The sequence below is a fragment of the Ursus arctos genome, chromosome X (assembly GCF_023065955.2).
Source record: "Ursus arctos isolate Adak ecotype North America chromosome X, UrsArc2.0, whole genome shotgun sequence".
Classification (NCBI taxonomy): domain Eukaryota; kingdom Metazoa; phylum Chordata; class Mammalia; order Carnivora; family Ursidae; genus Ursus; species Ursus arctos.
The window spans coordinates 93,848,876-93,859,260 of NC_079873.1; the positions used below are offsets into that span (position 1 = coordinate 93,848,876).

The 10,385-nt window shown below is 50.2% G+C and overlaps 2 protein-coding genes across 2 annotated transcripts; one reads left to right on the forward strand and one right to left on the reverse strand.

Moving 5' to 3' along the window:
* Positions 1 to 216: 216 nt before the first annotated feature.
* Positions 217 to 1,501, reverse strand: RNF113A (ring finger protein 113A). Its single transcript, XM_026478904.4, has one exon. The coding sequence runs from the start codon at positions 1,297 to 1,299 to the stop codon at positions 268 to 270; it is 1,032 nt and encodes a 343-aa protein (XP_026334689.1). The 5' UTR covers positions 1,300 to 1,501; the 3' UTR covers positions 217 to 267.
* A 24-nt stretch (positions 1,502 to 1,525) lies between these two features.
* On the forward strand, positions 1,526 to 5,265 carry NDUFA1 (NADH:ubiquinone oxidoreductase subunit A1). Its single transcript, XM_026478906.4, has 3 exons — positions 1,526 to 1,719; positions 2,606 to 2,695; positions 5,135 to 5,265. The coding sequence occupies exons 1-3, from the start codon at positions 1,618 to 1,620 to the stop codon at positions 5,153 to 5,155; spliced, it is 213 nt and encodes a 70-aa protein (XP_026334691.1). The 5' UTR covers positions 1,526 to 1,617; the 3' UTR covers positions 5,156 to 5,265.
* Positions 5,266 to 10,385: the final 5,120 nt, after the last annotated feature.

The window sequence follows — 10,385 nt, forward strand, 5'->3', positions numbered from 1 at the left end:
ACTTGAAGCAAATTCTAGCTCTTTTCTCGAACTTCTCCCATCCCCAGAATTTATGCCAAACGGTTCTGAAAAGTTCTGTTACACCCAGGCTGCATATGAACAGGTAAAAATCCAGACTGTACCCACCTCAAGGCTTTTACAAGCCATCCATCCAAGACCCTACTTCACCACCCGCCTTTTCCTTTCACTTTCCCTAGAAAGGAAGGACACGATGAATTAAGATTCCAAACAACAAAAGATTTATTTTGAGTTGTGAGAATAGGAAAACTAAGTGATGGGGATTGGACCCTCATCGGGGTCTTCTGGGAAATAGGAAGCACCACCCTCTTCCGCAGCTCGATGCTTCTCCAATTTAGCAATCACTTCTTTCGCTGGATTGAAGACGCCATTGGTCTGCTGGTCACAGACATAGCAGCGAGGGGTGGTGCGGAAATGCTGCAGTGCACAGCTCTCGCAGAAATAATGCCTGCATTTGGTGACAACTGGATTCTGGAAGGTCTGGCGACAGATGAAACACTTGAATGGTATTTCCTCATCATCGCTTCCCACTTCATAGTTTTCGTCCTCATAGACACCATAGCGACCCTCATCAAGCTCACGTTCGATCTGCCACCCGTGCTTGTAATCTGAGCGGTCATGGAGGAACTTGCAGCTGTCTCCGAAGCCGCAAAAGCCAGTCTCCTTGTAGTCCTTACAAATGTCGGGCTGATAATCCCAGCGCACGGTGGCACGCAGATGCTCGGGAGCTCGGATGGGGCCCTTCCTCACCATCCCGGAGGAAGCATTGCCCATAGACGTATCCTTGGGCTTCATGTATTTCTGATAATTATTGATGCCCCGATAGATCTTGTCATCTTCCTTGCCCCTCAGCTCCTCCTGGATCTTCTGGCTGCGCTCAAAGATGGCTTGTGCGTCACGCTCCTTCTCTGTGTCTAGCTCGTAGACAGCAGTCGCCCCCATATCCTCTGGTCCCACGGGCTTTGCCGAGCGGGTGGACTTGTACACCACGCCAAGACTCTCGGGCTCGTTCTCCTCCTCCTCGCTGCTCAAGGCGCCGTAAGCCGCCTTCTGTTTACCACTGCCACGAGTCTTCTGTATCATCGGATTGTGGATCGCCCGCTTCTTCTCCGGGCGAACCACAGTGCTGCCTTCGTCACTGCTGCTGCTGCTGTCTCCGGACTCCTGGTCGCAGACCGGGCGCTTTCTTCGGCCTGCAGCCCCTCTTCGCCCACTAGGCTTTTTGAAGAGGAAGGTGCACACCTGGTCCGCCGTCTTGCCCGGAGAAAGTTGCTCTGCCATTTTAGAGTGCCGAGCTCCGGAAGGCTGTGGCGTGCTCGGCCGCGCGGGGCCTTCTCACGTCACTGCACGTCGCGCGCTCGGCCGCCAGTCGGAGCGAAATGGGCCGCCCGTAGCGGACTGCGGGAGTGCGGGAGTGCGGGGATGCGAGGGTGCGAGCGCGCCGCTGCTGAGCCCTGCCGGCCCCCGTCGCTTCCTCCCGAGGCGTGCGTGGCCCCGCCCCGGGGGCAGCCTGCCGCGGAGCCTACTGGGAAGGGGCCGAGGCCCGGTCACCTTTACGGGGCAGGAAAGCAAGGGTTTGGCTCTGGCAAGCGCGGTGCGATGTGGTTCGAGATCCTGCCCGGGATGGGCATCATGGCCGTGTGCTTGGTCATCCCCGGCATAGTCACGGCGCACATCCACAGGTCCAGTAACGGGGGCAAGGTAAGGCGGCCTCTCCGGCGCGGCGTTACGGAACGGGCGGTGGGAGGCCACTGGGGTCCGGAGCCGCTCTCCGACCTGGGGAACACGAGGGTCGCCCCCCTCCATTCTTCGTGTTGCCTAAAAGCAGAGGTTTGCTGGACGAAACCCGACGGAAACCACATTCTGCTCTAGCAAGAAGCAGCTAGTTGTTGGGTGAAGAGTGGGCAACAGGACGGAGTAGGTTCGGGGGGCTGGAAAGGTAGATTAGAAGGGGGATCCAAACTCCTGGGCGTCACTTTAGTCCTGCCTCCACTCCCTCGATCTCTGATCTTTTTATTGTAATTTCTCGCGTCCACGTCTCGGTACCTTCTCGGTTTTTAACCTTCCTACCCTTAAATGGGTTTTTACTTTGACATTTTTATCCCCCACCTTTTCCCCCAAGCCTTTAGGAATTTACCGCAAGATCCTGCTTTTCACATCAGGATTGTAATTTTCCTCTCCTCCTTCACGTTATCTCTAGAATACAGGGTATAATATTTTTGTTTTCTGTTTTTGTGATTGTTCTTCACGTGCGGTCTACCGCTATTGTTTCTTCTCTTTAAGGTCCCAAAAGGAAACAAGTAGTCGTGTCTTTAAAGTAAGGGGGAGGGGGCGGGGTGGCGGGAAGGAGGGAGAAAAGAAAAAAGAAAACAGATGCTGGTTAAAATCGAAAGTGTAAGAACTCACGGTTACCATTCTTAATTTTGAAGTTTAATCGTCCGATTTTATTTAGGATCTGGGCTTAATTTGGTTTTTGTTTCAGTGATGATTTCATTTTTCTAGAATGTCATTTATAAGTTCTGGTAGTCCTCTATTGGGTCACTCATTTTCATAAACATTGTGCAATAATAATTTCTTTTAATTGTAGGAAAAAAGGGTTGCCTATTATCCGTATCAGTGGAGTTTGATGCAAAGAGATAGACGTGTCTCTGGAGTTAATCGTTACCATGTGTCAAAGGTAAGGTGGCTCTCATGCTAGCCATCTGTCCGGGTTGAGATGGGTTCTGGTAATGTTTTGCCAAATGTCTTAACAGTGCTAATTTAATTTGCATTGTCGTCTGCCGGCGAAGTTGAGCAACCTTTCAAAGATTTCATGATCATTTGTATTTTTATTCTGTGGATTGTCTGCCTATGTGCTTTGCTTGTGTTGTTTTTTATGGGGGTTCTTTATATATTATGGTTTTTAATCTTTTATCTGTTTTATGTGTGGCAGGTCTGTCTTCACTTTATGATGTCTTTCATCGGATGGTTTTTAATTTTGGTGTTCAGTTTATCATACTTTGTCATTTCCGGATTTTGGGTTTTATGTTTTGCTTACAAATGACTTTCCTACCCAAGATTATAAATATGTTTTTAAAATTTCTCCAAATATTGTTTCTTTTTTCATTTTCTTTTTTCATGTTTAGTGCTTTGACCCACCTACAGGCCATAATGTGAAATCACAGGATTTAACTTTACTTTTTTCCAAGAGATAGCCAGTTGTCACAATTATCCATTTATAGAACAGTCCATTTTTTATTTGAAATACCATTCTAGTAAACTAAATGTCCGTATACACATGGTCCTGTTTCATGAATACATTCTTTTATACTCCATAAGTTTGCCGGTTCCTGCACCCAATACCATATGTAAAGAATTACTGTAATTTTAAATTTGATTGAATCCTATGGAATTGCTGTTTTTGTAGGTCAGATAATAGCCAAGCAGGAGCATTTTCATATGACTAAAGCTGATAGTGTGTTCTTAGATCTTATAGGAGTTCATCTCCATTATTCTTTTTAAAAAATGTAGTTACAGGGGCGCCTGGGTGGCTCAGTCGTTATGTGTCTGCCTTCGGCTTGGGGCGTGATCCCAGGGTCTTGGGATCGAGCCCCACATCAGGCTCCTCCGCTGGGAGCCTGCTTCTTCCTCTCCCACTCCCCCTGCTTGTGTTCCCTCTCTCGCTGGTGGTCTCTCTCTCTGTCAAATAAATAAAATCTTTAAAAAAATATATAGTTACAGAATTTTAAATATTTTCTCCTTGCTCGTTTATTCTTCACAGTGAACGTAGGTTAATATTAATTTCATTTTATAGATGAGAAAACAGGGTCCGAGTGGTTAAATAACACTGTAAGGACTCAGCCTGGGTGCTCTCCTTGTCAGTGTCATGCTCTCCGAGAATCCGATGAGCGTGATGATAGAGATCTGCTCAGCTAAAGCAGTATTTCTCAATGTGTGGTCCAAGAATAACCAGCAGAATCAGCTGGCGTATGAGACAGAATGAAGATTCCTAATAGGATTTCTCCAGGGTGGCTCCTAGGACTATGCAGCTTTCATTTCTCTCAAGGGGATTCTGCCTGCGGTAGTGAACAAAATACCTGGACTGTGTTATTTTAACACTTGGAAGAAATGTCATCACTGATTACATCTTTTACGCTCTAGTTTCTGAAGTATTTGTCGTGAACTGAGGAAGAGTGGGTCTTCCGAATAAACAGTGTCATGCTTACAGGGCATGACAGAACTCCTGGAGTTGGGGGCCCCTGACCTTGAATTCTGGCTCTGCGACTTCTTATGGACTTCAGAGACTTTTAAGCTGAGTCTCCATTTGTTCACCTGTAAAAAAGTAGAATGAGGTTAATAGCGTCTTCCTCATGTTGGCTGTTCTTGTTTGTTTGTTTTTTTAATGGTTTTGCCTCGCTGTCCTTACTCTCTGAAGGGTCCAGGTGGGAACTGGTTTTCGTTCTGGTGGGCACGGCACTTTTCATATAAAGTGATATTTGCTGCTGTCAGAGAATGAAAACTAGAGATCATTACAGGTTATTCTTTTTACTTCTGTGATTATAAAATTCAGGTTAAGTTATTGTTGCCATTAGAGAAAGGTGGGACGTGCAAGTTCTTTCTTTAGTAAGAGAGCACGCCACTGACGCGGGAAGTGAGAGTACAGGCATTCCTCGTTGCGCGTACAGATACTGTGTTTTCTGCACATCGAAGGTTTGGGGCAGCCCTGCGTGGAGCGAGTGTGTGGGCGCCAGTTTTCCATCAGCATTTGCTCACTTTGTCACGTTTTGGTAATTCTCAAACTACTTCAAACTTCTTGTTATTATCATACTCGTCATGGTGGTCTGCGATCACTGCGACTCCCTGAGGACTCAGCTGATGGCTCCCGTTTCTTAGCACCAAGGTGTTTTGAAATTAAGGTGTGCACGTTGTCCTGTAGACGTACGCTATGGCACACTTAACAGACTGCAGCGTCGTGCAAACACGACTTGTCGGTGCACTGGGCCACCGAACACGTTCCTTCGACTCACTGTGCTGCCGTGGCTGGAGCTGACCCCACGGTGTCTCTGAGATACGCCTGTTCTTGTGCATTTTTGTGGCAACAGAATTCTCACATTTCCCTTTTAATTCTGTTTTTCAGGGTTTGGAGAATATCGATTAAGGAAGCATTTTCCTGATTGATGAAAAATAGCTCGGTCATGCTCGTCTACCCCTTCTAGAAGTTTATGCAGCGTATGCATGTAGTGCATAATAAAAACAACAAAAAAGTAATATCAAAAGCTTTTTTTACTTTTTTTTTTTTAAACAGTATTACACAAGCTCAAGCAGTCTACCCGATGTAACTTTATCACCTTAAAAAAAACTAGGAGGCAAGTGAGGCTTAAAATTATAGATAGAAGGTACAGCAAGCACCTGTCCCCGTGCCCACTGCCTAACGTGTCATACGTGGTAGTTGTTACTGTTGGAGTAGATAGGAATGTATTAAAAAGGACATCATTCTGGGGCGCCTGGGCGGCTCAGTCAGTGAAGCGTCTGCCTGCGACTCAGGTCATGATCCCAGGGTCCTGGGATCGAGCCCCGCATCAGGCTCCCTGCTCAGTGCAGAGTCTGCTTCTCTCTCTCCCTCTGCCATTCCCCCTGCTTGTGCTCTCTCACTCTCGCTCGCTCTCACATAAATACATAAGTAAATAAAATTTTTTTTAAAAGTTACCATTCCTTTAGAGATTTCTAGGAGAATTTAGAAAAAGTAGTACTTTTTTTTCCCTGGTTCCTTTTCTAGGTGATTCCTATTGTATTAAATTCCGGGTAGAATGCTTTTTAGTTTAGTTTCGTTTAGATTCTTTTTAGTGATCCCTACACCCAGTGTGGGGGCTCGAACCGACGACCCTGAGATCAGGCGTCCCATGCTCTTCCAGCTGAGCCAGCCAGGCGCCCCCAGGTGGAATGCTTTTGAAACTGAGATTGCACCTGCAACAGTCGTGCGTTCTGCGTGAATACCTAGGACGCGCTGAAGCGTTGAGGTGGTTGCCGTGCAGAGCGGCAGCGGCCGTCCTTTTATGCAGATGAGCGTGCTGACGTGAACCACAGCGGCGTGTTCGCCCCTCAAGGTAACCCGATAATACAAAGATCTGAGAAGGTGGAGCTCCTCGAGAGATGGTAATCCCCCGTGCGTGTAGACCAAGCCCCCCAGGTGACCACAGGCCCGGAAAACTAAATTGTCATCTCCCATCTTGAACCCGTTTTAACCTTTGATGTGCTGGTCACCCGCGCTGGGTGCTTCCCATTGAACTCGGGCCGCAGGGCAGGGCCTACAGAGGAGGGAGGCGGGGGTCACACTTCGGGCAATACCCTCTGTCGTGCCACCCCATGATGAAAGTGTTCGAGGGGAGCCGCGGTCATGATTACAAACCTCCCGCCACTCCAGTCCGCACTTGGCTGTGCACAGGCCGCACTGGCTTGACGGTGACGAGAGGGCCGGCGGTATGGCGAGGCTGTGGAAGACGGGGACCGCTAATCGAAGTCTCTGGAGTTTTAGGTCTGTTAGTGTCCCACTGCCTCTAGGCAGGGATCGTCCCCTAAGCGTATGTCCTTAGTTGGATTCAGGCCTGTCTAGTGAAGGGGCCACAACATGACAGGTGGAAATCAGTTGTCAGGCTCAGGATTGGGGTCCGAATCCTTCCCCTCCCTTTTCTGTGGCACCTGCTATGAAGTCTAGCCTCATTATTAACTCTGCTGCCAGGGAGCGAAGCAGATGGAAACACCAGCTGGAAGATACAGTGGTTTGTAGCCTGCATTTCTCTTGATTTTTTGCAAGTGCAATCAGCCAGAAGTGTTCTCTTACAGCAACTCTGACAGATGGTCTGGCTGCTGACCCCCCTCCCACCCACCCCTGATCCATAGGTCACTTGGTCTTAAGATTGAAATGATGGGGGGCGTCCGGGTGGCTCAGTCGGTTGAGCCAACTCTCGATTTCGGCGCAGGTCATGATCTCAGGGTCTCGGGAATGAGCCCCGCATGGCATCGCATGGCATCGGGCTCCCGGGGCTCCGTGCTCAGTGGGGAGTCTGCTGGAGATTCTCTCTCTCTCTCTCTCTCACTGCCCCTCCCCCCTCAAATAAATATATCTTTGGGGAAAAAAGATTCAAGTGATGCTTGGGAAACGACATTCTCTTGGTTGTATTCACTATGTTTAATTTCTTGAATACTGTATCCATATAGCTCAAACACCTGAGGATAGAAGGTACTGAGCGAAAGGACTTGCTCTAGTCCCCTGCCCAGCACCTCCCCATTGTCACACCACCCGAAGGGGCTCTTGGTGTGGATAAACACGAACATGTTCTGTCTTCCGTAAAGGTCACACGTGACAGTTTATGCCACTTGTTTGGAGCAATGGTTCTTGTTTGGAATGACATCTACCAGGCTGTCGTAGTTGTTTCTAGGGTCCAGTGAAATAGTCAATAGGAAAAGACTTCGAAAAAGGTTCGAGGGGGCGCCTGCGTGGCTCAGTCGGTTGGTTAAGCGTCTGCCTTCCGCTCAGATCATCATCCCAGGGTTCTGGAGCCTGCTTCTTCCTCTCTGCTTGTGTTCTCTCTCTCTCTCAAACAGATCTTTAAAGGAAAAAAAAAAAAAAACTACATGCCAGGCACTGTACCTCAGGTTTAAGACCCAGCCTGGGGGCGCCTGGGTGGCACAGCAGTTAAGCGTCTGCCTTTGGCTCAGGGCGTGATCCCGGCGCTATGGGATCGAGCCCCACATCAGGCTCCTCCGCTATGAGCCTGCTTCTTCCTCTCCCACTCCCCCTGCTTGTGTTCCCTCTCTCGCTGGCTGTCTCTATCTCTGTCGAATAAATAAAATCTTTTTAAAAAAATTTATTAAAAAAAAAAAAGACTCAGCCTGGCCCTTCAGGAGCTCAGAGTAGGGGTGAAACAGTTAATGACAAGAAGGGGTGAGGAGTGGCGGGAACAGAAGTTTGCAGAAGGTGCAGGGAGCAGGACAGCGGCGCTGGACTCAGCCTTCAGTGGGGGCGGGGCGGGTGGAGAGGGCAGGGAAAAGGCTTGGGGTAAGTTCCCAGGTGATGCCCACACCAAGCCAAATCTCGAAGGCTGGGTAAGATTTACGAGCTGAACCCCCAGGGGAGGACCCTGCACGCAGAGAAAACGCCTGGCTGGGGACACAGCCTAGCATGGCTGTGCAGGAGAGACCTAGGAGCAGGGGGGCAGAACCAGAGCAAAGGGTGAGGCGGGGAGGAGGGGGAAGAGTGACAGGAGAGGCCGCCAGGGCCCCGAACCTGAACTACCTGGTCTATCTTCGTCAGGGCGCTGGCCTCCCTCCTGGGGCAGCTGGGAGCCTCCGCAGGGCGGGAGGCCAGAGTGGGCCGGTGGCAGGCGTGCACCTGCCTGGCCGCTCTGCTGAGGACCGACCCGCCGCGGTGTTTCTCAGCGGAACAGCCGGGGCGGCACTGGCCAGTTTAGCCAGTTTTCATGAGGTGCTACTGCCACCTAGTGGGTAGAGGCCAGCAATGCTTCTCAACGTCCTTGATGCGCGGGACAGGCCGACCCAGGACAGTTTCTTTTCGGAAGAGCTGATGGGTGATGCAGAGACTCAGAGTGCACCCCGGGCGGCTCCGACACCTATCGGCTGTGTGACCTTAGGCAAGTCGCTTCACTGCTCTGAGCGTCAGGTCTCCCGTCTCTCAAGCGGGGCTAGTATGTGCCCTGCACGCGTCCCTGGGTATCCGAGCCGGTCAGGAAGTCACGTCCTCGAGGTGGTTTGTAACTACACCCGTGTGCATGTGGAAGGGATCATTGCTGGCACTGTAAGCACCCCCTGAATAGCCATCCAGCCCACTCCTAGCTCCCCAAAAGGCACTTGCCCAAGCGTGATGTTGGGGGACCCTCAGGCCCAGCACGTGACCAAATGCAGCGGCCCAGGGGTCCCTCTTAGAGTGAACGATCGCAGCGAAGGCGTTCCCAGAGCACCGCAGTCCGGGACAACAGACAATGCGAGGCTCGGTGAAGACACCGATGGCTCTGAAGCAATTTTCTGAGAGCAGAGAGCAGAATCCGGCCTAATGCCACTGCAAGAACCGAGTGTCGCCTTGGCGCCCACCCCCCCCCCCCCCGGCAGCTGCCACTTGTTCCCTTCTACAGTGATGAGTGGACGCACTTGAAGCCAGCCGTCCTCACCAGGAAGCTTCTGGATGAGGGCAGGGGGTGGGGGCTGAGAGCTGGGCATCACTTGCTTTTCAAGATTTCCTATCAGCCTGCTACTTTTGTGACCCGAGGACAACAGTTATTCTACTGTACTTCTGTGAGACACGAGGCACATGGAACAGTTGGAGTTTTTCCTCCCCAGGTACATCGATGCGGACGTGAGATACCCAGAGTCTGGCGTTCTGCTGCTTGGCTCGGGCGTGTGTGTGCTTGTGTAACACTCCTCTCCTCCCTCTAACTCATCCACACCCGCTGGCCGAATAGTGCCTCCCCGAGGCTTACGCACACTGCAGCATTCTCGTAGGGCGTGCTCTTCCTTTGCGTTCAGACAACGCTGAAACAGGCCCTACAGCATACTGGGCCAGGGTCACGGTGTTCTCACAAGCTTCACATTTTGGTGCGTTGTCCATAAAGGACAAGGAAACTCCTGTGAAGAACAAATCCAATGCTACGCGTGCTCTTTCACTGCTAAGGGTTTCTCTGGTGTGCCCTGTGTCTGATGCTGTTGGGTGGAATATGCGTCGCCAGCCCCAAAGGCTTTTTTTGCAATGAAGAGCCAAAGCACTGCTTGTGGGACTCCCACAAATCTTGATTCAGGATTAGCGACCTAATGGTTCTTTTCCGGGCATCATGTCAGGAAATGGCCTAGCAGGTCTTGCATAAACCCACGGAACTGTTGCTTTATTAGCTGGAACACATTTTTTAAAAAGACTTAATTTATTAATTATTTGTCAGAAAGAGAGAGCACAAGCAGGGGGAGGGGCAGGGGCAGAGAAGCAGACTCCCCACTGAGCAGGGAGCCCTATGCGGGGCTCAATCCCAGGACCCTGGGATCATGACCTGAGCCGAAGGCAGACGCTTCACCGACTGAGGCAGACGCTTCACCGACTGAGCCACCCAGGCGTCCCGTTGGAACACATTTTGTGTCCTCTGTTGTCTTGTTTCCTGGCAGCTCTTCCTCAGTTCCAGAAACCGTGAAGAAGCCAATTCCTACCGATGGGCTAGAGAGTGGTCAGGTAATAAAATTTCCAAACAAGTTTGCAATTCCAATGATCACCCCAAAGAACTGTAATTCCAAAGACAGCAGAAAAAGGCAGAAGAATGTGGAAACACTGAGCATTACAGCCCCAAGAAAACAACAATCTTTCCCGTGTGTTTAAGAGTTTCTTTGGAACACCT

Excerpts from the sequence above, each read along its gene's own strand:
- RNF113A (XM_026478904.4), bottom strand. The coding sequence starts at position 1,299 with ATGGCAGAGCAACTTTCTCCGGGCAAGACGGCGGACCAGGTGTGCACC.
- NDUFA1 (XM_026478906.4), top strand. The coding sequence starts at position 1,618 with ATGTGGTTCGAGATCCTGCCCGGGATGGGCATCATGGCCGTGTGCTTG. Across the intron at positions 1,720-2,605 it reads GGTCCAGTAACGGGGGCAAG|GAAAAAAGGGTTGCCTATTA; the intron begins GTAAGGCGGCCT and ends TTTTAATTGTAG. Across the intron at positions 2,696-5,134 it reads ATCGTTACCATGTGTCAAAG|GGTTTGGAGAATATCGATTA; the intron begins GTAAGGTGGCTC and ends TCTGTTTTTCAG.